The 24,894-nt window shown below is 41.3% G+C and overlaps 1 protein-coding gene across 1 annotated transcript; it reads right to left on the reverse strand.

Annotated features, from left to right (window-relative positions):
* Window positions 1-4,689: 4,689 nt before the first annotated feature.
* Window positions 4,690-23,613, reverse strand: vil1 (villin 1; the record flags this gene model as incomplete). Its single annotated transcript, XM_083638513.1, has 19 exons — window positions 4,690-4,803; window positions 6,277-6,417; window positions 6,507-6,575; window positions 6,729-6,917; window positions 7,644-7,791; window positions 8,616-8,761; window positions 11,490-11,669; window positions 11,756-11,914; window positions 13,653-13,790; window positions 13,911-14,011; window positions 18,024-18,177; window positions 19,212-19,310; window positions 19,678-19,756; window positions 19,964-20,169; window positions 20,706-20,816; window positions 22,071-22,179; window positions 22,931-23,127; window positions 23,347-23,421; window positions 23,539-23,613. 19 exons carry the CDS (start codon window positions 23,611-23,613, stop codon window positions 4,690-4,692), a joined length of 2,490 nt encoding a protein of 829 aa, XP_083494639.1.
* Window positions 23,614-24,894: the final 1,281 nt, after the last annotated feature.

Consider the following 24,894-nt stretch of genomic DNA (forward strand, 5'->3'; position numbering starts at 1 on the left):
AATGATTTAGTTGTAGGCCGTGTTCTAAGCGGGATAATGTATAGTGAGCCGGTGATTACTGGAAATAATGACCTTCAGGTGAATCATTAAGCCCTCCGCTGCGCGTCGGGCTCAATCATTCACCTGTCGGTCATTATTTCCCCAGTAATCACCGGCTCACTATACATTATCCCTTACATAACCATTGGCTGTAACATTGTAACCTTAGACCTTATGTATTAATCACAGTGATTGATATAGTCACATCTCAGTCAGCAGCGGCATGTGTCTCCGGCTCCTCTCCTCTGCACCGTGTGCACGCAGGCAGGTTGATTACCATGGATCCCGTGGTTAATTCTGAACCGATTCCTTCCTCCTCAACCCCCAGGACCTACAGTAGTCTCTTAAAACAGACGGTTGGCTCTCACGATTTTCAAATGCTTCTGCCTAAACATTTGCTGTACTTTTAGTAGGGAAGAGTTGGTCAAAAGGAAAAGGAAAACACAGGGAAAATAATGAGCGATAATAGGGGGATATCCGCTTGTATCTCCAACCACCTGCATCGGTTCGAACTTCCTCCGGTATGAAGCATCCCCCCGCCCCCCCAACTTCCTTTGTCCATGTTCTGTGGGTGTGAATTACAGACTGTCTAAGCTGCATTTGCAAAATGTAGAAGAGACAGTCTGGCTTGAGAGACTACCCAGGACCAAGTTCCGCACCATGGAGGATCAGGCCTCCTGTACCTTGTCTGTACCTTCTCACCTTGTCTGTAGCCTTGTCTGTGGAATAGGCCCTTTTCACAGCAATCGTTTTGGGGTGGTAAAGCAGGAAGTAAAACAGGTGTAGACAATACCATTAATGGGAGCCCTGGCACTGGAACACTTAAATGGAATAGAACCATCATTAATGGCATTGGTTATACCTGCTTTACTTCCTGCCATACCACCTCAAAACAGTTGCTATGAAAAGGGTCTATACTCTCCCAGACCGGCTGAGGGCACCACTGGGTAACAGCCCGCAAATAAGCATGTAGTTATAGTATAACTACGGGGTTTAAGGAGTGTAGTTATAGTATAACTACAGGGTACAAGGAGTGTAGTTATAGTATAACTACGGGGTACAAGGAGTGTAGTTATAGTATAACTACGGGGTTTAAGGAGTGTAGTTATAGTATAACTACGGGGTTTAAGGAGTGTAGTTATAGTATAACTACGGGGTACCACACTGTACTTACAGGGTAACTACGGGGTCGCGGGCTGTATGCTGAAGCAGGGGACCAATTCTGTACTTATAGCCTAATTACGGGGTACCACACTGTACTTACAGGGTAACTACGGGGTTGCGGGCTGTATTCTAAAGCAGGGGACCAATGCTGTACTTATAGGCTAATTACGGGGTACCACACTGTACTTATAGTGTAACTACGGGGTACAAGGAGTGTAGTTATAGTATAACTACGGGGTTTAAGGAGTGTAGTTATAGTATAACTACGGGGTTTAAGGAGTGTAGTTATAGTATAACTATACAGGGTTTAAGGAGTGTAGTTATAGTATAACTACAGGGTTTAAGGAGTGTAGTTATAGTATAACTACGGGGTTTAAGGAGTGTAGTTAACTACGGGGTTTAAGGAGTGTAGTTATAGTATAACTACGGGGTACAAGGAGTGTAGTTATAGTATAACTACGGGGTTTAAGGAGTGTAGTTATAGTATAACTACAGGGTTTAAGGAGTGTAGTTATAGTATAACTACAGGGTTTAAGGACTGTAGTTATAGTATAACTACACTCCTTGTACCCCGTAGTTATACTATAACTACACTCCTTAAACCCCGTAGTTATACTATAACTACACTCCTTAAACCCTTAAACCCCGTAGTTATACTCTAACTACACTCCTTAAACCCCGTAGTTATACTATAACTACACTCCTTAAACCCCGTAGTTATACTATAACTACACTCCCTGTACCCCGTAGTTATACTATAACTACAGTCCTTGTACCCTGTAGTTATACTATAACTACAGTCCTTGTACCCCGTAGCTATACTATAACTACAGTCCTTGTACCCCGTAGTTATACTATAACTACAGTCCTTGTACCCCGTAGTTATACTATAACTACACTCCTTGTACCCCGTAGTTATACTTTAACTACAGTCCTTGTACCCCGTAGTTATACTATAACTACACTCCTTGTACCCCGTAGTTATACTATAACTACAGATCTTGTTACCCTCTAGTTAAAGTTTAAATTCACTCCTTGTACCCCGTAGTTATACTATAACTACAGTCCTTGTACCCCGTAGTTATACTATAACTACATGCTAATTTGCGGGCAGTATTCTAAAGCGTTGCCCCACACTGTCAATGCTTTAAAAAGGGAGTTAAGGGAAAGGCCTTTTTCCTGTGTGGCTTTTAATGATCTTTAATAACAATAATTTTTGTATGCTCTTGTTTTAGTTTGTTTTACTGTGTAGCACTTTGAGAGTTACTTCTAATGAAAATAAGGTTATTTAAGGAAACATGACAAAATATTATAATGATTTAATGATTTATGATTATAAAGATGACAATTTAGAGGACAACAAAACATCAAACAAATTATTACATAATTGAAATATAGATATTTATTCAATTTAACATATCCCTTTCCATAATCATGTACAGAGGAATAATGGGTAATTATAACAACTGAAATCATTTCAATAAGAGGGCATCCCAGATGTTTCTTTTGCACTGAGGCCTGAAAATCAAATGAATGAATTGACTTTATAATTCATTTTAACGCGGCAACGTCATTTTAAAGTAAAATCTTCAATCTGGCGCACTTTGTAAGCAAAATTAAGAGGCTAGATCTATAAAGAACTACACACATCACATTAGATAATATCATCCTTACTGTGCTGTGGCTCTGCTCTGCTTGTCTGGTCTCTCTTTTCCATGTGTGTCTCCTCCTGTGCTCTTTCTCTCAGCGTCATTTCCGTGTCTCTCCGCTTTCCATAACCTGCAGGCTGCTGCACCCTCTTTCTCATATCTTGTCTTTCTGCCTTCAAATTCTGTCTGTTCATTTCTCTCTCCATCATCTTCACTTTGCCGTGGAGCTAAACCAAGTCCATAGTTGGAAAGGTCTCGACCTGGAGAGTAACATATGTCAGTATAAAGATTCTGTATGGCTCCTGCTTTGAAATATTGACCTTTGAACCTTGACCTCATATTTGTGTGCATATTTGAAGACTTATAATTCAGCAACAAAATGGATTACAGACATGAGACCAACTGTTGTAGAGAGCTCTTGACCTCATATCTATCATGTGAGTATAGTCAACAACTGTAATGGTTAAAAGAAATGTTCACTCATTCAACAATATTTAAAATCTGATTACACAATGTGTTTACCATCCCCTTAAACTCCTCAGTGTAGTCTCAATTCAGTAATTACAACTTCCAGTTCTAGGAAAAACAGTAATAAAAACGACAATTCCCAGAGCAGCTTGAAACAAGTCAGCACGAAGCATGAACTGAAGTTGTAGTTATTCCTGTTTGCAAACTAGGGTTGCATATTAGGGTCATAAAATGATATCTACTGAATATATTAAATTAAACTGCTAGATGAACTATGTTGTTAAGAAAAAGTAAAAATGTTTGTTTATTTGAGATTATTTGCCAAAACAGTCGAATGTGAGTCCACGTCCACCCACACTGTGACCTGCATGGAGCTAACTACCTCCACAAAGTTGTGTGTGATAGGATATTTTTAGGCTAAAAAATCTGAAATAAACCAACATAATTTAACTTTTTCTTAAAGGTGCTGTATGCGATTCTTTGGGGTTAAAATAAGTGTTAAATAGCTCTATATTCCAACAGCCATCACTGATATAGAGTGTTTGGTCAGTAACGTGGCTCTCTCAGTCCCTCCGCTCTGCAGTAAACAGAAAATCAACGTGTGGAATCCTCTCTGCTGATTGGAAATTCAGTGAAAAGTGGGATGGGATCCCATATCATTTATTTTATGTATACTGCAGAGTGGAGGACCAACCACTCTGTGATGGCGGTTGTAAAGAACTATTTAACACTTTATTTTTTATTTAATTTGAATACCACTTACAGCACCTTTAACATAAATCATTATAATAACTAGTTCGGCTCTACTAGATATTCAGTAGATATATCTTTTATAACTTTTTTACAGGGTGTTCACACTGAACATGATTGCGCAAATTTGCATGGTGAGATGATTTATAAACTCAATGCAAATGCGCGAGCAGACGACGCGAATGAGGCAAATTAAGCTAAATTTAGTGGCACGGATGTCGTGATATTCACCCCATTGCCATTTTTCTACTTTGGAGAATAATTTGCTCGAGTTTGCCAAACTCGAGCAAGTAATGCGATTTTCGCTCTGTAACATTTTGGACTTCTCCGCCATTTACATTTTTTGTTTTGCTTTAAATTTGAGATTTAAGCTAGGATAGGAGTTATTTATTCTCTATATAAAAATAAATAAATAAAGTGAAGTGAAGCTCTAACTTATTTTATATTGTCCAGTTTTATATCTATTAATCACAAATGCATGACATGCACTGATTTATCAATTTCCTTCTAAAATTTCACACTGCATATTAAGCAGGCATTTTACAATAAAAACAAAAATTAACAATTTCTACTGTAAGCTGTCAAAATGGAGCACAGGGTGTATGTACACTGTCTCCCCCTAGAAGAGACCCTTCTCTTTCTTCAGATTCTGTTGCTTCCAGACTGGCATGGAGTAGAAGTGAACCCGAGAAACACCGAGAACCAGAGCAAACTCCTCATCAGATAGGTGTTCCTACAAACAGGAGAGGCATAGGTCAACTTTCTGAGTCACAACTGAATATTCATCCTATATTTATGAGCACACAGAGTCCAAGCTAAGGGCCTGTGTCCACCTAGCTTCTTTTTCCGACGTTAAAAGCTGGGAGTGCGCTGGGGAACGCTGATCCCAGCGCACAATATACAAGGAAGCAGTCTGCAAGTAACGTTAGTTCAGCTTGATAGCTGACAGCTAGCAAGCTAACAACACAGGTAGGCTACGCTATTAAAAGCAGTAAGCACAACACTCACCAGAAATATTAAGTGTCTAGCCGATCTGCTCCCACAATTGAGCCGTTCTGTCTCTGTTGCGATAGTTTTTCCATATGATTAGTTACCAGAAAAGGAGCAGCCGACACCAGCGTCTTTCTGAAAAGTTAAAATATTTTCAGCTGGAAGCGCTGGGAGTCGGCGCACAAAAACGCCGAAAAAAGACGCTGGGCGCTCTGCACTTTCTCTACACGTCCGTGTGCGCTCGCATACGCTCTCCTCCCATTGGAAACAATTGAAAATAGACGCTGGACCTGAGGAAAAGACGCCAGGTGGACACAGGCCCTAAGGCTGTAAACCATGTACTGTAAAATATTGGAAAATAGGGAAAAACATGCATATTAGCTTTTTGCTATGGGCACGGGGGGATGGTATGCATAATTCGAGTGAGTGAAACTATACTATACTACTACAGGGGTGTCCAAACTTTTTTGAATGGGGGCTAGATTAGATAATGTGGAAATACCTGGGGGTCGCAGCTAGCCTGGGTAAACTCAGCCTTTAACGTGACGTCACAGGCTATGCCTGTAGCGTAAGTTTCTTTGTGACTGATAGCACATAGAGGTCACGTGGAGGCTGGGTTTACCCAGGCTAGGTCGCAGCTGCTTCTCACATCAAGTGGTGCAAAAAAAAAAAAAAAAATCACATACAATACAATTGTACTCCTGTTTACCATCTGAAAACATTAGTTCTGCCTGCGTTGTTTCTACTTGGTGCTTGTCTACAAACTGTATGATTGTGCTGTCATCGTTAGGTGAACGGAAAAAACGCAAAGTGAACTTGCTTGATTAATATTTTGTGGCAGGCCACATACGGTATATAGTATATTTTGTGAGACAAGCCGTGGGCCGCTTAAAATCGGGCCGCGGGCCGCACTTTGGACATGCCTGCTATACTATATTTATCAGAGTGCTGTGGTAGCATGTTCTCTTGTTGTAACCAAGATAATTGTTAAACAAAATAATTAATTTGTTGACTTGGTGATAATTGTTAAACAAAATAATTAATTTGTTGACTTGGTTGATATTGTCTGGTGCACAGTATTTCCCTTATATAAAGGTATATATATCCTCTCCAGCACTTATCTCATACACTATTCTGTTTGTATGTATTCAGCAACACTATCCAAAACAGTCACACTGGATGTGAGTAAAGCACATCACTGTAATTCCTGAGTCACCTCTTTCCTTGTTGGGTCAACTCCATCTGGCAGGTCCTCAGGCAGGTGATTGGCCAGCGTCTTAGCAGGGAAGGTGGGTAGGGCTGAGGGGGGACGCATTCCCATTCTTGTAGTATTTTGTGCAGAATTCTTTGTCCTGTCCTGTAGAAAGATACAAAAAAGTGAGATTCAGGAAGCCAAAAGGGAATGGGAAACCTAGGGGGTTTGGTAACAGAGCATTTGACCCTCACCACAGTGATCTGGATGATATCAGTGGCATCTCCAAGTTCAGACTTCAACTCCTCATAGGATTTCCCTCTCTGGTGAAATAAAAGTCAGATTTACTTAAGTTAACAGCAAAGTCTTGCGGACAAAATGATTACACTCATTCCGCAGCAATTACATTTAGCAGAGTGCATTGCTGTAGTTAGAAATGTTTTCCATTTCTCTTCCAGCTACTGTACTGTACATACACTCCACTTTTGTGGATCCCAGGCATGGAACCATCCGGTGAAGGTCGGGGGCTCAAAGCCCTGTTTAACTAACACAATGGGAGTATCCACATCACGTCCACCAGGGTGGGAGCGCAGGTACTCCTCTGCTGTTGTAACTGCTGCTTCTTTCTCCACTCGATTGCCACCATTGCCTATCCACAAAAACACCTGACGGAAATGAGTGAGTTGAGTTTTTGAAGTAGCTCTTTACAATTTGGCTAGTCAAATGCATGCTTTATGTAATTCCAGATGTAAATGTAGAAACATATATATTTATTAAGCACATTTTAGCGTCTCAATGTGCTTCTTAAAGTCATCAAATTGTTGCAAATGGCTATGCAATACATCTAATGAGTGTTACTGTATACTTCTAGAAATGAATAGCCAAGTGATTGTAGATTCAAGATATGGTTATCTACTCACCCCATGTCAGTCGTCAGTCAAAACTCCATTCAAGTTCTTAAGACCACCATCCTCACAGCAAGTTAGCTCCTGTGTAAATTGTCCACCAAATTTCTCTAAACACCTTTTGCAGAATAGCCCGTTTTGTAGCCAAACATTGCAGTGTGGGTCCAAAAGTCCAATATTTACCTCATGATCTCAGATCCCTCCCCTGCCCCCTTACTGACAATGCTTTGTTCTAGAATGCACCAATGTTTACGTGCCTATAGCAAGCAGTCTATCTCTAGTGCTCTGTAGAGTGCACTGCACACAACATTGTCAGTATGGAATATTTAGGAGATAACGAGGTAAACATATGGGAGACTCACTGTGTGGTTGGTAGTCCTGCAAACTTCAGTTGGGTTGTCTGACATGGGGATCAGTAGATAATGCATGACTGATTTGTATTCAGGGTTGAACTATTCCTTGATATCTAAAACAGGTCCTCCTGACCATATCCCAGATATCTAGCAGCATGATGTCATCCTCGTCCAGGTCTTCCTGATCAAAGTTGGTGATCTCTGTGGCCAAGAAGCGTCCTGTCTGGTTGGAGCACTCAAACAAACGTGGGGTGATATTGTTATGTCCATCCTCCTGAAGTCTGGAGAGGATTAGAGTGGAACTTTGTCACAGATCTGAGGCACCTCTCTGTGAGAGAACAATATTCAGATATTGGGATGCCACAAATTTTACCCTTAAGAGACATTAAAAATGAACAGGTCCCATATTATTACTACTAATATTCATTGCTTACATCAAAGTTTGTTCCCTCACATGGAGAATTTCACACAAGTGTACTTGTGCAACCGGAGTGACAATAAACATCTTTAATCTTCTTGTAATTATGCAAGTCAGTGATCCTTGCTAAAACTGTCACAATTGTTCTGCCGTCTAGTCGTTACACAACTTTTCCAGGGTCCTCCACTTAATTTGTGATAGTAAAAATCAATGTTAGCACCATGGGTGTATCATAGTCATTCCATTTTAATAATAAGGTTTAGGTTGTCCCCCCCTTCCACCCCGTCAAATACTAGAATCCTATAATACTATAAATCCTAGGAAGGCTTAGATTTTTTTAGATACAAAAACATGCTATAAACACTTAAAACATTCACACTGCCCTGAAAATGTGGAGGAGACTTTCTCAGCAGCTCTCGTAACCTGATGTGCCCGATGGTTTGTTACACAGAATGATGTATTCCCCCCCATAGAAACTGTTTAAAGGACAAGCGCTTTCAAAAAATACTTTGCAGGTGATTGGATGAACAATCTGTCTGTCACCGTTTTATCACAGGCTAACTTCAATCACTTAGGACCGACTCCTCCTTCCTCGAATGCTGATCGCGATCTCGCAAATCCAGCAGCCTCGCAAGGTTGTCTCTGTGTGGTATGTTGGACAAGTCCTTGAAGAGTCATGCTTGCTACCTTTTACAATTGGCATACTGCATCTTCCCACCCAGATCGACCCAGAAGTGAGCAGGTTCCTGGCCCTCAGCAATGACATGTTTCTCCCTTGTGGATATGATGTCTGCCAAAGATTTACCCATCTCTCGCTCATCGCCACTGCAGCCCTGCAAGGAATCCAGTTATACAGTTAAGATGTTAAAAATCTCATGAGTTTGTCACCAAACCTGTGAAGATTTGAGGTTTGAACCTTGAACTTACACAATGAGCATGATGTCTTAAAATGCAAATACAGTACATGCTTTGTGCATGAAAAGTGCACACAGGGCAGCGTTAATTAATGAAAGTAAATGAAGAGTTTGCTTCCTCTGTACGTACCACAGTAAGTGAATAACGTTTGACACCTTTTCAGTTTGAATAAATTGTAATATATCCTGTAATGTAATTTTGCAGATTTTTTCCCCTTGATATGGAGTATTAAATTGAGGGAAAGGATTGATTGAGCTTTTCCTTCATGCTGTTGAAACAGGTGAAAATGGTCTGTCCAGTTCATGCTATTGTCACATAAGCCAATTTGTGCTGTTGTTGCAGAAACCTTTAGTGGTGGAGGAACATTATCCTACTGTTATAACTGGAGAGCCATTATGTCCGTCTGTACGTTCAGTGTAGGAAGGCGCACAGTTGCTCCAATTGCCTACAAACTTTGCAGAGACACTTTTCAGGGGTCTGGTGGTATGAAACTTGCATGGAAAAAAAGGAACAAAAATAGACCCATAGGGGGGCAAAGTTTTAGATTTGACGGTAAAGTTTTAGATTTTTAATGGCCATAACTCGCACACCATTGCTCCAATCACCTCCAACCTTGGGGAGTGCGCTTACAGTAGGGGGACCTGACGGAGTGCAGTGCCGAATTTCATGACTTTTGGACAGCGCTACCTACTGGCAACACAAACAGCAATTTATCTCGAGAACCGTTCATCCGATCGACTTCAAGATTCAGATTCAAGAATCAAGTTTATTAAGTGTCCCAGAAGGGCAAATTGATTTGCAGCGAGCGTAAAAAACACAGAGACATAAAGCACATGGTATCACATGATAAAAAAAACAAAAAAACACACAAAGCAGCAGTTTCAACCTTGGGGATTGCAATGCCGGGAACCCAACGTAGGGGGGTGGGGGGTTTAGGGATACATTTTTTGGTTATCTTCCCCCAGCTGGTTCCAGCCTTAAAACTCGTTATATAAGGATTTTTCGAAATATCTATCGAGAAAATGAATGGGAAACGTCACGTGACTGTTCAGCTCTATAGCGCCACCTACTAGCAACACAAAAGGCAGTTTATCTCGAGAACCATTCATCCTATTAACTTCATAACTTGAAGTTATGCTGAGAAGCTTGAAGTGAAGCTGAGAACCTGACGGAGTGCGTTGCCCCATTTCAGACACACAGATAGTCATAGCGCCAACTAATGGCAACACAAATAGCGGTTTATGCCGAGAACCGTTCATCCGATCGACTTCAACCTTGGAGAGTGCGCTGCCGGGAACCCGATGGGAGTGTGGTGTCCAATTTCTGACACACGCATCGTCATAGCGCCACCTACTGGCAACACAAAGAACGGTTTATCTTGAGAACTGTTCATCCAATCGACTTCAACCTTGGGGAGTGCGCTGCCGGGAACCCGACGGAGTGTGGTGTCCAATTTCTGACACACGCATCCTCATAGCGCCACCTACTGGCAACACAAAGAACGGTTTATCTTGAGAACTGTTCATCCAATCGACTTCAACCTTGGGGAGTGCGCTCCCAGGAGCCTGAAGGAGTGCGGTGCCAAATTTCAGCATGAGTTTAGTCACACACCCCAAAAAAGTGCGCCCATGGCGCATCGTCTCCAGAGTCTCCACCGTAGAAATGAGTGTGCTCCGCGTGCGCTAACTTCTAGTTCATATAATTGGTGTCCACAACATCTAGTCCACAACAGCTAAGAACCTTGGGGTGATCCTCGACAACCAGCTGTCTTGCTCAGCCAACATAGCTGCGACAGCACGCTCCTGTAGGTTCTCCCTCTACAACATCCGCAAAATCCGTCCCTTCCTCACAAGAGAAGCGACTCAACTCCTGGTCCAGTCACTTATCATCCCTCGCCTGGACTACTGCAACGTGCTCCTGGCTGGCCTACCTGCCACCGACATCCGACCGCTTCAGCTCATTCAGAACGCTGCAGCCCGTCTGGTATTCAACCAACCCAAATTCTCTCATGTCACTCCTCTCTTCCGGGACCTCCACTGGCTTCCCATCTCAGCTCGCATCAAATTCAAGACACTGGTACTGGCCTACAGGGCAGTACACCAGTCAGCTCCCCTGTACCTGCAATCTATGGTCAGGTTCCAAACCTCTCACCGCTCCCTTCGCTCCTCCACCAGTGCAGGGCGCCTCGCCCCTCCTTCGCTACGGGCGCTCAAAAGTCACTCATCCCGATCTCGACTTTTATCGTCCCTGGCACCCCAATGGTGGAACGAGCTGCCACCTTCGGTCAGGACTGCTGAATCACTGCCGATCTTTCGGAAAAGACTAAAGACTCACCTTTTCAGGCTCCATCTGGGCCCTTCTTGATCTAACTTCTTTCTCTCTCTTTCTATAAAAAAAAGAAAAAAGAAAAAAAAAAAACCTAAACTAAACTAAACTCGTACCACTGTTCCTTCAGGATTTGTAGTTGTCATATACTGTGCTCCATAGTTGATTGCTCTATTGCTGACAAAAAGTGTGTTATTGTAAGTCGCTTTGGATAAAAGCTTCTGCCAAATGACGTAATGTAATGTAATGTAATGTAATGTAATCTAGTCTGAATTTCAGACTTCATGCTCATTTCACAAATAAAAATGTGTTGATTTGTACCTTTCCATACCACAGATAGCAGTATGTGTCAGTGCTGAGCACAAAAACATCATTGGAATTAAGGGATGAACAACGTGCAGAGACTTCGATGGCTTGGGTGTTGAACTCGTTCGTGCCTCGAACATGGAAAAGACGCATAGAGGGATGGTTCTGTGTGGAGCTGGCTCTTGAGCTTCCTTCCTGTCAACGATTACATTTATGTAAAACCTGAGAACTCATTTTGTTTCTTGAGGTAAACTTGAATGAAAACATTGTGTTAGACTCACCTCATAAATAACCATCTTTCCTTTAAATATAGCCATAAGGTGGAGAGGTTCTTTGCCCATGGGTACACGGACCTGGACAGGCTCTCCATTGTACTGTTGATCCAGTATGACAGCCTGAAAAGCAGATGCGGTGCGTTCTGCTGTACTTGCCTGGCGACCCTACACCAGAAATGTCAAACAAAATGATCACCTTTAAGGGAATGAAACACTGCAAAACACATTAGTAACATAATGCAACACATGAGGCTGTGCTTCTGATTGGAAATACTATCTCCATTTGGATATTTTGGTTTTCCCAAGTTCGTTTCAAGATTTCTTATGTAAAAATTACACCAAAAATCGTAGTGTAGTGCTGTAGTGCTGTTAAGGGGTGGCTCTCTGTTGGCTTCATGCAAATATGTTGTTATTAGTGCATTATCAGTGTTGTCAACTCTCATGCATTTGGTGTGAGACGTGCTTTCAGACTCTGTCTAGGTGACCAATAAGATTCAGGGGAGTTGAGCTCCCCTTGTGTATGTTTTGAGTATGACTTTCAGTTCCTGCTGTATGCATAATGCATAATCAATGCATAATGTTGCATTTTGTAGGAAAAATAGGCCACATCTCAACACACATCAACAGCGTTAACACACTGAGCTTAAAAGTAGAAAACAGGAAACAGCTATTCATGAGAGTGAAAACGAGGACTTGTAAAAAGCAAGAGAAGACAAACTACACAGACTGTGCTCTGTCCATGCCCCTACACAAATTCTGTTGTGAAAAGTGTTTTGCAGACTTCGCCAGTCATTACCGCTACAAAACTGAACAAGAGAACTATACGGAGGAACAACACTAGCTGTTGATGATCAAGACCAAGAAGCTCACATTGCAAATGATCCAGTAGGCCTACACAATGAACTTCTCAAGGTGATCCATCTGCCTATGGCTTGGGAACCATGCAGAAGTGCAGATGGCCAGCCATCATCTGATGTGCCAGTTTCCACAAACACAAGGAGCCCAAAAGGTATTGTCACTCACGTCTGACCCTGTTCATTCCTTGAAGAGCTGAGAATGCCCTCAAAGGAGACTTTGAGGACTTCAAAACCAGATATGATGCAGAAAGAACAGTTGTTCATGAAAGAGACAAACAACACATTTTCATCAACAAGGACTTGCAAGACAGATCAAGTTCAAGAAAAGGGACCTCCGCAAGCAGCATGGGATATAATGGCACCTGAAACTGAAGAAGCTGAATCTGCTGCAGTGGACGAGGGACCATCAAACATACGTCCCACGTCTAGATGTGAAACAATGATCCAAAAGTACAGATCCGAAGTGAAGAAAGATGTCCTGTCACACCAGGAACGCAATAGATACATCAGATTCCTGAATGACAATTAAGCAGCATGAAGTTAAGTTTAATCGTGATTGGTGTAAAAATGCAGTGATGTATTTGAACTCTGGAAAGAAGCAGCAAGTTCAACCACTTGCTTCTCAGTGGACCCGGAGATGTTGACAAGAGCTACTGTATGTCATCAAGAGGATTCACATTGTTGGATACGATCAGCTACTTTTGTAGAGCCCATGAAATTAGCCCAAAGGCAAAAACAAAAAATGACAGATTTCTCTGCATTTATTTGTACTGTCTATATAGTTTTATATTATGTACATTTAATTTATCGTCTTTTATTACATATTTTATTTTATTACAGTACCTTCCTGTATGTGTGTCATCATGGAAAAATGTGGTCCTGGAGACACCTATTGTAGCGGGAACTACCACAGAAGCCATTTTGAGTAGGAGTTTATATGTCTGCCTGTCTGTTTGTCTGTCTGTGGACATTGCAAACGTGATAGCAAACAATGGTGGTCTATTATCTTATCTTTAGCACCCAGATAATTAATTTTCATTTCTGACCTGCCAGATGTACAGCATGTAGTGCCTCCTGTTGCCGACTTCATATTTGTAGAGGATGAGATAACAGTCACTGCCATAGAAATGCCCCAGCCACTTCTTGTCCACAGGGACCAGTTCATTGTCCTCTATCCGCCATACCTGTTTTGAGAAATGAACAGATTCATGCATACTGTGGAATGTCAGGGGTTGAGTCATTGTTCAAAGAATCTGAGATAGGCTCTATAAAACATTGTTTGACATTGTTTTGTTGTTCCTGACCTCTGCTTCACCTGTTCCATCATCCACCATCTTCTGCTGAGCAGCCAGGTCAGGTCTTGCATGCATGGAGGTGGCATCAAACTTGATCTGCTCAACTTTAGCTGCATATAAGGACATGGCACACATGATATCTTGACAGTATTGTTTAAATCTCATTAATCTGGTTTTGATGCACATTTAAATTCATTATTCAATGGTTAAAATTAGAAATGCACCAAGACATACATGTCCGATCCTGTGCTCATTTACTGTACACGTACTCCGATACTGACACGACTGCACCCGATACCTCTTTATGGCTACAAATGGGACGTTAACCTGAAAGCAGCAACAGGCTCATGGGGGTAACAGTAGTGTAAGGCACTACTGCCCCTAATATCAGTAACCACATTACAGTTTCTAATCAAACACTTAACTCGTTACTTGCATACTAGCAAGATAAGTATAGAGAGAAAAGATATCAGTTTTAATAGCAGATCCTGTGCCCCATCAGACGGGGTCACTTAACTGCACACCAGAATCACCCATGGTGCCAACATTTCAACTTTGTATTAGCATGCAGAACAGCACTATTACCGTAGTCAACACATAACTTTGCAGATAATAACTAACATAATAGAACAATAAATCATTTTAACCTCCAAAACACATTGACAAACAAACAATTGACAAACATTGACAAAACAAACCTACAAACAAAACACACTACCCCAGGGCATGCTGGGAACTAAGTCCACTTTCCTCTTCCACAGGTTAAATTTCCCAGAAAGCTTTGCATAACTTTTTACATTCTGTTTTACAATTAAATCAGGCTAAAAAGGGTTAGATAGAAATAATATTTATGTAGAAATAATATGTATGTTTAACAACATGCAATTCTGGAATATTTGAATATTGGACAAAAAAATAAAATGAAATTAAATGTAAACCATAAGAGAAACCCACATACAGCGATGGGGTCTGTAATACGTCAGGCTAGTGAAGTGGGCGCAGTGTGATAAGCTCGTAATAATTGGATTGCAATCTGCCAAAAAATCCAGTAGCACCCCGCCGTCTTCTACAACAACTTTTGAGGGGTGGAGATACGCACATTACCTCACATTCTTTGCGAGGAAGAACAAGAATGTGACACTGCAAACGTTGCCCTGGACAGAAGCAGCTAGCTACCACTGCGAACACGACATCAAACCTCTCAAAGCATCTGCAGAGGTTACCCCGCTAGCCGGGCGCTTCTGGCTCATACGAGCGCATTATGAGCCAGAAGCGCCCGGCTAGCAGGGTAACTGCAGAGGCAACATGCTAACACAAAGCTGGTTGCGAGACCCGCAGAGCCAAGCTGAGTCGCCCGCCTCGACCCCAAGCAAGCAGCAAAAGTTTGCTTTTCACCAGGTAACATCAAAATCAGAGGTGGACAGGCTTGCCTCGTACATGGTAGAGGAAATGTTGCCAGATTCAACACTCAACAGTAGAATGAAATCGCCATTTTTCAGAAACATATTGTCATGGCTGATCATGGTTGGTTGTTTACCAGTGTTGGGAAAGTTACTGAAAATTGGTAATTAGTTACAGTTACTAGTTACTTCTCTCAAAAGGTAATTTAATTACCTTAAAGTTACCAGTTACTTCAAAGTAATTAATTACTAGGGAAAGTAACTTTTGCGTTACTTTTAAAAGTCTGCTTCAATTGTTATTAATGCACACATTATGTTAGTGTTGCTGTGCCACAGTGTGGCATTGAACCTTCGCTTATTGGGGAGGCTTATAGCCTATCAAGGTCATTAGCCTCTGGGGCTCTGGCTGCAGCTCTCTCCCCAGACTAGGTCTGAGGATCAGAAACTGGGTAATCCTCTGAAGTTGTCTGTTATTTTCATGTCCTAAAGTAACTAGTAACTAGCCCAGTTACTATTTTAGTAACTGTAACTGAGTTACTGAATTTGAAAAAGTAATTAGTTAGATTACTAGTTACTGAAAAAAGTAGTTAAGTTACAGTAACTAGTTACTTAGTAACTAGTTACAGTAACTAGTTACTTAGTAACTAGTTACTTAGTAACTAGTTACTCCCAACACTGCTGTTTACACATAGCGTGTTTTGCATGGAGAAAGCTTTGCCTGCCTGGAGCGCAAAAATAGGTCAGTAATCAGCTGCAGGCACACCTCGGCTGGCTCCCGACCTTGCTCGCCCATTCACTAGATTGGTACTAATGGCGCATTCCTTTATCGCAAAATACCTGGGAATAACTGGGATGTTGAGGCTAAAATGTCACATCCATTTTGTTAGCGTTCCATTTGCAGAAAACTTGAGCTGGGAAGTTCACTGTTCATTGGTCAGATCCAGTCGCTAGCCAGGCTAGCCATTGTTAGCAATAACAGTTGATAACATGGCATTTCGTGGCATTTTGCGCATACAAACACTGCAGCCTCATGTCCACACAGATAGATGTTATGCAGTGCTGTGTGTACAGCTGATTTAATGAAACATAAACAAAACAGAAGTGCTAAACAACATTACTACGATTATAACTACTGTTGCTGCAGCCATCTTGGATTTTTTAGGTTGGGGCTGCTGAGGCCTACGAATTTGGAATGGGAAATACCAGCTCTGGTGACGTCACCTCCCAGCTCATGACCTTTGAAGTCGTAAGACTACCAGTTCCCAGTTATAAAGGAATGCACGATTAGCCCTTAGCCTGCACACTGCAGCTAGTCTTGCTTAAGGCTAATTTATACTCCATTTCCATACGTAAATAGATGCGTCCGTTTCAAACGGTGTAATGGCTCATTTATACTCCATTTTCATACGTCAATAGATGCATCCGTTTCAAACGGTGTAATCGTCACTGCCCATAGGTATCATGTTAAGCAATACATTCACCAGTGGGCAGTATGAGAGTCATGTATGAGTGAGTGTGTATGAGGTTTTGCTCCGTTTCAGGCCAAATTATACTCTACGTTAAAGACGGAGACGGACAGAGCCTTCTGTCCGTACTCTGTGTTCATTTCGTGCATTTTCTGTCCGTCCTCGAAAGCTTACGGATATGCATGAAACGGAGCAAAACCACATACACACTCATACATTTGACTCTCTACTGCCCACTGGTGAATGTATTGCTTAACATGATACCAACGTGAAAGACGCATGGAAGTATGTGGGCAGTGACGATAATAACGTTTGAAACGGACGCATCTATTTACGTATGAAAATGGAGTATAGACGGTTTTCACCAGAGCGCAACCCCACAGCACTTCCTTTTTCTCAGCATTCGGCAAACTGCAGAAATATTCACTCGACATCGTTACTTTTGTTTTTGCCGCTCAGCTGTATAGACGGTTTTCACGGAATGGTCAGTCCTGCACTTGAATGTTTTTTTTTTTTTATGTCCATAGCAAACACTGCAACAGGAGGTGAGCGGGGGTTCAATTTAGAATGTTTTTGTTGTCAAGTTAAAACCGTCTATAAGAGCCATTAATCGTCACTGCCCACATACTTCTATACGTCTTTCACGTTGGTATAATGTTAAACTCTTCAGCCCAACTGAACTGCTAACAGAACTTTGTCTAAATTACAGGTTAAGTTAGCTCTTCTAGCAGAAAATACAGTGTTAGTGTTGTGGAACTTACCAGATATTGCAGTATACATGTCCCCTATAATCTATACCTTTCAGTAACATAAATTCACTGATTACGTCCAATTTCCAATTGTCCAATTTATCATTTGTATTGGTGGTGCGTTCAAGGTCCATTCAGTAAAGTTTATGGTGCGTTTAAGCTCCATTCAGTAAAAATTATGTGTCAATCAAATGTTCAAACTGTAATCTTGTAAAATATAAATAAACTAAAGAATAGGACTAAAACTCATGCTTAAAAAAAACAAAAACATCTGCTGAAGCAAGTACCCAAATGTAAGTTCTCGTAGCCTACTCGTATTCGGCCTGCAAAAAAGTGGCAACGGTGCATCCCTAATTAAAATGATCAGCATATGTCTAATGTAGGCCTATCCATTGGGCAGAAAGCAGGGTCAACACCCTGGATGGTCACTAATCTAATCCATCAGGCAACCCAAATAGAAAGACATCAGGGCAACACAGAAAGAGAAGCTGTTTGAACAAAGCTCACCAATTTTCCCCAGGCTGTTTATGGTTCCTAGTCCCACAGTCTGCCCTCTGATGGTCCAGCTCTGAAATAGCTGCTTGAACAGAGCCGACTCAGCCCCATCATTCACTGTCTCCACATACGTCGAGGGAGGATAGCCCTTGGCCTTTATGTATGCCTGCACAACAGACACGGATTAGTATGGAGGTAAATCATATTTGTTCTTTCACTCATGATATTGCTCCTGCATTATATGATTGTAGTGTCTTGTATGTAGGCTGGGCACCTTTTGGTGTAAGACACTTTGGGGGGGGGGGTGGGGGGGGGTTAACCTACTACTACTATAGTTAATATGAATGCCATTGTATTTCCTCTTGCGATCAGTAACATCATACGTCATGTGTTGTGAGCTTGTTTAGACTGTGGGAACCATGAGAAACAGATGCTGTTGGCTTGCCAAGGCATATATGATAATGAAGGGCTGCGTGATATTGACAAAATTCAATACCTTGATATTTATCTCCTCCAGGCGAGAGATCATGCGTTTGGTCGTGTGTCTGAGCGTGTGGTTCTGTCCACAGCTGATCTTGCATAATACTGGACCAATCAGATAATCAGCCTAACATCTTCTGTGCACATTTATACCTGTATGCTCAATGATCCCTTATGGCTGTGGTGATTCACATTTTTTGAAAAAGCTATTTTCTTGACTGTTTCATTACAGTGGCTGGCCATATATACGTCTGACTGCTGACACCTCACTCTGGCTGGTTGGGGTGCAAGTAGTTACAGTGGCTCGGTTGTAAACAGATAATGGTTGGCAAGTTTGGGACAGAAAGTTTTGTTAGTTGTGTTGAAGAGAAGTCTTGACAATTTGAGGCAGCAATCATGTTTTAGCTGCAGTGTGCAGGCTAATTGGCTACCCGCTAATGTATTACAATGTATTTTGGTTCAGAGATGTTCATAGCTTACATTTCCGTGGATTCTAAAAACATACAATGCGGACTGGCGGGTTGGATATAATTAGCTACAAATATATAGGCCTACCCGTATAATGGTATGAACGATTATCCAGCCCTATGATGACGATAATGATGATCTGAGATGGACGCGAACATAAAATTATATTTTCAGTCAATCAGCGGACATCAAAGCAAGCATAAAAAGTAATTTTGAATATGTAATTTTAGTCATGTCAAAGACGAGGCTCACTTCTGCTTTATCCAGTGACTCGGAGCGTTCATTCTTTGAGGCCTTCTTTCCTTTCCAGATGAAAATTTTTGTTCCACCTTGGTCCAGAAGATAGCAGTCCTGAAAAATCAATGCAATAGTTGACCCAAACAATGTTGATCTTAAATAGAGCAATTAAAAGTGAAGCTCTGTATTAGCTGCAATTTGTATATCATGTTATATTCATACCACAGGAAACTAAGGTTGCAAAGGGAACTGCACTGGGTTTGGTACTTTGGTTCCAACTCAAGAAGAAATAAACTATACAGCCAGTCTGAGGCAGGCAGGCCCCACTTAAATCTGATATTTATCAGTACTTACCACCACTTATACTAGGTACTAGGTATCAATTTCCCCTTTCAGAAAAAACATCAGTCAAACTCATCAATGAGAGTCTTCCACCTTTAAAAGTACTGTAAAGCCCTCTTTACTACTTCTGAGGACTAACCTCATGACCGAGGAGCTCCTGTTTCAGAGGCTTCGCTGCCACTTCTTGAACCACTAGGTTCCCCTGGGCATCAGAGATACTACCATCAGAGAACACACAAAGTTAGACTAGATTTAGCAAGAACTGTTAAGTCATGTTTGGGATCACACATTTCTGAATTGGTTGACTGAGGTATATTTTTAACTGTTAATCAGGAAAGAGAAAGATAACTAGACTAGAGATAGTAGCACAACTTATTTTTTTGTTTAACTAATAAGTGAAGAACCGAGAAGTGACAGGCACTAACAGGAAGAGTTTGACACTAGTTTTCAGCTTGTTGTCCACCACGTCGTCAGCGATGATGGAATCTCTGATATTCTGTCTATCTCCGAGATGCTGTTTCATCAATTTCATGGCCTCTTCCGATGACTCCTCATTGTCACCTTCCACCACAGTAACCTGTGCCCTCCCACCCCTCTCTCTGTCACGGATGTCCTTGGCCAGGGCCATACCCTGAAGAGATAAGGAGGTGAAATAGACGTGCAATAGTGGGGAAATGTCATACTAGTTGTGTTGTGAAATAGCCTAAGGTCAAATGTTGTTTGTGAGTGACTAATCTGGTAAGAAAATGTATGAACACAGATTTTAAGTCTTGAATTTCAAGATCACAAACTTGTGACATTGTGAAATGACATTGATTCAGAGATCCACTTCTACCAGAAAGTTAACATGATATTGTGGATATTATTCCACAAGTTCAATTCCAACATAAAAATGGAGGGTTTTTCAATGATTCACTTTAACAGTATGAGTCTCGACAGTAACTTCTACAAAATTAAAGATAATACCTTCAACAGTTTCAGCAAAGGTTTAGCATAATAGCAATTTCAGAGACTTGGCTGAGTGATTTTTGTGAAATAAATTTTAGGAAAAATCTGGGGTGTGAGGCTAGACCAGTTGAGTACCACTGGTTTTAATATTCTCTATGGCTTTGGATGGTATTGTACATTAAGACAGAAATGTCCATATTATTTAGTCTAAAGGTTTACCTTGAGTCTCTCCAAGCGATTGCTCTTGGGCCCATTCCATTGGATAATGAGGTTACCTATGTCTAACAGGAAGACATCTCCCTTGTTGAAGCTGTTCCAGCTCATTTCCACCTGTAGACAGGTCGAGTTGTTGGCAATGGGAAAGGCAATGACAAATGAATGATTAATATACATTGGTATCAGATGCAGTCTGTAATAAGTTGACACAGGTGTTTGCCTGCTGTGTGATAGCGGGCAATAAGCACCTATCACACCCTTACATTCTATTTCAGCGTACATCCTGTTTCTAGTGTCTCCTTCACGTAGGTCTAACCCTTTTGCGGTAGGGACATGCATTTCTCTCACCTTTTGCGTATGGAGAGCACATATGGAAATTTCAGGTTTAAATGAGAGCAGGCATAATTTGTCTATTCCTACATGTAAGAATTATCGATTGAATGTCACTTTGCTTGTAGTAATACAAGTTACTTTTTCTTCATGTGCTGTGGTAGATGAGCACACAAGCCTGCCATAGTGGTAGATGCTTCTGACGATATGCATAGGGGTGTATCCATAGTGAGAGGCATCTCATTACTCAGAGATTTTTATTTATTTATTTTTGCTAATATGACACGACTTGGAGACTTGGACTCAGACTCAAACCCATATGTGACTTGGATTTCAACCTGAGCACTCGTGACTTGAGACTTGACTCAGACTCTAAGTATGGCGTCTCGACTACATGCACCCACTAACATTTGAACTACAAATCATGAATGTTTCCCTCATTGGTGGTCGTTACGAAAACGCCCTGACGTAACCCTCCAATTGTTACGAAATCCCGGACATAAACCTGGCTCGAGAATATTAATGTAATGTATACTAATTGTTTATTATGACCGCTACTCTGCCTAGTCTACAATTAGTAGCTCCTACGTTAGTGTCTGTAACATTACATTCTCCCTCTCAAGTCTTTGCATTCAACTTGAATTGTATGCCTCACTCGCTTATGTGTTTGCGAGTTATCTTTGTCTAAAGGTTACTCACAGTGAGAACTTCTAAATATTGAGGAAGTCCTCTCAGACTGATGTCATGACTATGATCTCCTGCCTCAAGACGTATCATAACATCCCTCCACGAATCTGGAGAAGACAACAATTCTATAAAATATGTGACACCATGTATTTTTCCTTAGGTTTTTCCCAGGTTTTTCCTTTACACTACACACCCTGTATCCTAACAGCAGTTGACACTGCTATTTCCTAACATCCCTAACATTTTACACACAAATGTACAACCAAAAAAGGGACAGATTAGTAAAAAATTAGGCCAGTAGGCTATGTGGAATTTAGTTGAGAATCTGAGATGCAGGTTGTTTCCCCTCACCTCTCCTGCCACTACATTCTTTCGTCCCTTGACATGGAGCAGTCGTTTTATGTTGTAGGTGTTGGTCTCTACATGCTTCATTCCTGAGGCAACACCACCCCTCTTGTAGCTGTGGAAAAATAGCATCAGCTGATGACCATGATGACAGTTATCAACCATGGATGCTTCAAGGTTCTTGGCAGTCTGAGGGGGCAACACAGTGGTGATGGAGAGGTCTGTGAGAGGGCAATGTTTCCCAGGGAGAAAGCTAGTATCTCTGTTTTGTCAAGACAGAGCTTGAGGTGATGCACTGATGTCTTTGAGACATGCGGAGATGCACACATCAATTTGTGTATCTGAGGGGGGGGAGGAGGTAGGGTTGAGTGTCATCAGTGTAACAGTGATTGGAGAAGTCATGGAGGAGTTCACATGGCAGAGGGATTTAGTATAGAGAGAGAATAGCATGGACCCCATGGACTGAGCCCTGAGGGACACCAGTTCTAAGTTTGCAGAGTCTGGAGATCCCCTCCATTACACCTGGTATGAGCAAATGTGTTTTAGTGGTACTATTATAATTTTTATATTCTAGAGGTGTGATCATATCATAATTATTTCGCCTCTGAATCCTACTACTTTTGCTGCTGCAATTTCCCCAATGGGATCAATAAAGTCTTATTAAAAAAAAATCTAAAACTAAATTCAAAAATGCTGGGTTGACAGAACAAATTGATAACCTTCTTTGTCAGACCACTTAGCTGGGATTGCCATTGTTTGGTTTTGTGAAGCTAGCAATTGCAGACACGTTGATGAACTTGCTTCATGAGACAGGCGCCTAATGAACATTATGAATTGGAGGCATGTGTGCATGCGTATTTGCTCACATAAGTCCCTTTTTGAAGTATCCGCGGAAGGTGTCACTCTCATAGCCCTGTACCTCACGGTGCTGGACAGCCATGCCCCCTAAGACTTCATCCATCATAGTGGTGTAGATAGCTGCGGCCCCCTGTTCATCTTGAGAGGAGCCCCTCCCCAGCCAGTAGTGGATGTCATAGGTGAAAGAGCTGCCCACTTTATTTGTCTACGTGACAGCACAATGAAGAGGCCACAGACACAGTCATGTTATGTGACAACAGGATCAGTAATTGTCAAAATTTCTTTTTTGTTATTTCTTGATTATCAGTTTTTCCCAGCTGAATTCTTGCTTGGGAAAAATATGTCATTTAGCTTTGCTGGTATAATAAATTATCTAACAGATTAAAATACAAAATTTAGGATGAGGAAAACCTGTGGTACTTACATAAAGAATAACATAGCTGTCGTCCTCGAAAAAATTTCCATATGACTTAGGGGGAAAGGTCACCATTGCCATGTCCTGAACAAAATGAATCATATGCCAAATGAATTAAATGTAAATTTGAACATCAATGTGTCTTATTCTTATCACAAATGTAGGTCAAGGCAAACATTGATCTGGCAAACTTCTGCTCACCTCAATTCTCCATATTTGCAGACCAGCCGTGGTTTTATTGAAGACTTCTAAAACGTCAGTTTTGATATGGGTCATGGTCCCGGTTCCAGTTGTCCTGAGATACAGTATCAGGGGCCAGAAGGAATGTTTAGAGGGGTGTAGTTAATACAGTCATGATGTTTAGAGGGGTGTAGTTAATCATGATTCACAGCTAACAGCAGATATGATCAAATGGTGTCACGTCTTCACAGCTGAGTAGGCATTCCCTACCGCGGCACTGCACATTTGGACTTTTTGTTGTATAATATACCGTATATCATTAGTATACTATGAGTATACTATATCATTAGAATAATAATTCGGAATGCTTTACAAACATGGTTCAAAACCGTTGAGGGCCATGAAAGAAAGCCAATAACAGGAACAAGATTGCCGACGTCATAGAGACACACATAGTTTTCAGCACTTAAACCAAAATAATTCTCAACAACTTAGCTACACATTTTCACACATCCTAAATTTGTGAACACAAAATGTAATTTACATGAAATTAAAATAATTTGTCTGCATTTAAGTTAAAAAGCTCAATCTTTGAAACTTTGATTTTTTTTTTTACTGATGTACACTGATTATATGTGCTACAGTATTATGCCCACTTTTGTATTTCAAGTTCATGCATCAATACAAGTTAAGACCTACCTAGTGACCACACGCACAGCTTTGATGGCAAACAGAATTTTCGAAACAGAACTCAATTCCACTTCCACAAGATTGAAAATGACACTACCGCAACAACAACAACCAAAATCTTGCTTTTATACAGCATGCTAGTAGTAGTAGTAGTAGTAGTAGCTCAGAAGTTATAGTAGTTTTCCATATCACATAGCCTGTGTATTTCCCTATTTGGAAGGGGGGGCGACATAAATGTTCACATAGACGGATAAATAAAAAATAAAAGCTGTATTTCCCTCGTATGCATGCTGTTTGGGAGTAGAATTAGAAAGCTCACCTGATGTAAACAGACGAGGAAGGAGAGGGCGATATGTGTCAATGCACGCCAACAAGTAGAGCTGTATCTGCTTTTATGGCACCTGGACTTTGCCCGATTCTCCGTCTGTCTCTCACTCTCTCTTCCTCTCCCTCTGTCTGTCTGTCTCTCTGCATCCCTCTCTTACATGCGCACATGCACACACACACACACACACACACACACACACACACACACACACACACACACACACACACACACACACACACACACACACACACACACACACACACACACACACACACACACACACACACACACACTTTGATTATCCATTACCTCACTAACCATATATGGAACACAGAGGTGATATGCATACAGGTGTGAGT

The sequence above is a fragment of the Poromitra crassiceps genome, assembly GCF_964638095.1.
Source record: "Poromitra crassiceps genome assembly, chromosome: 6".
NCBI lineage: Eukaryota > Metazoa > Chordata > Actinopteri > Beryciformes > Melamphaidae > Poromitra > Poromitra crassiceps.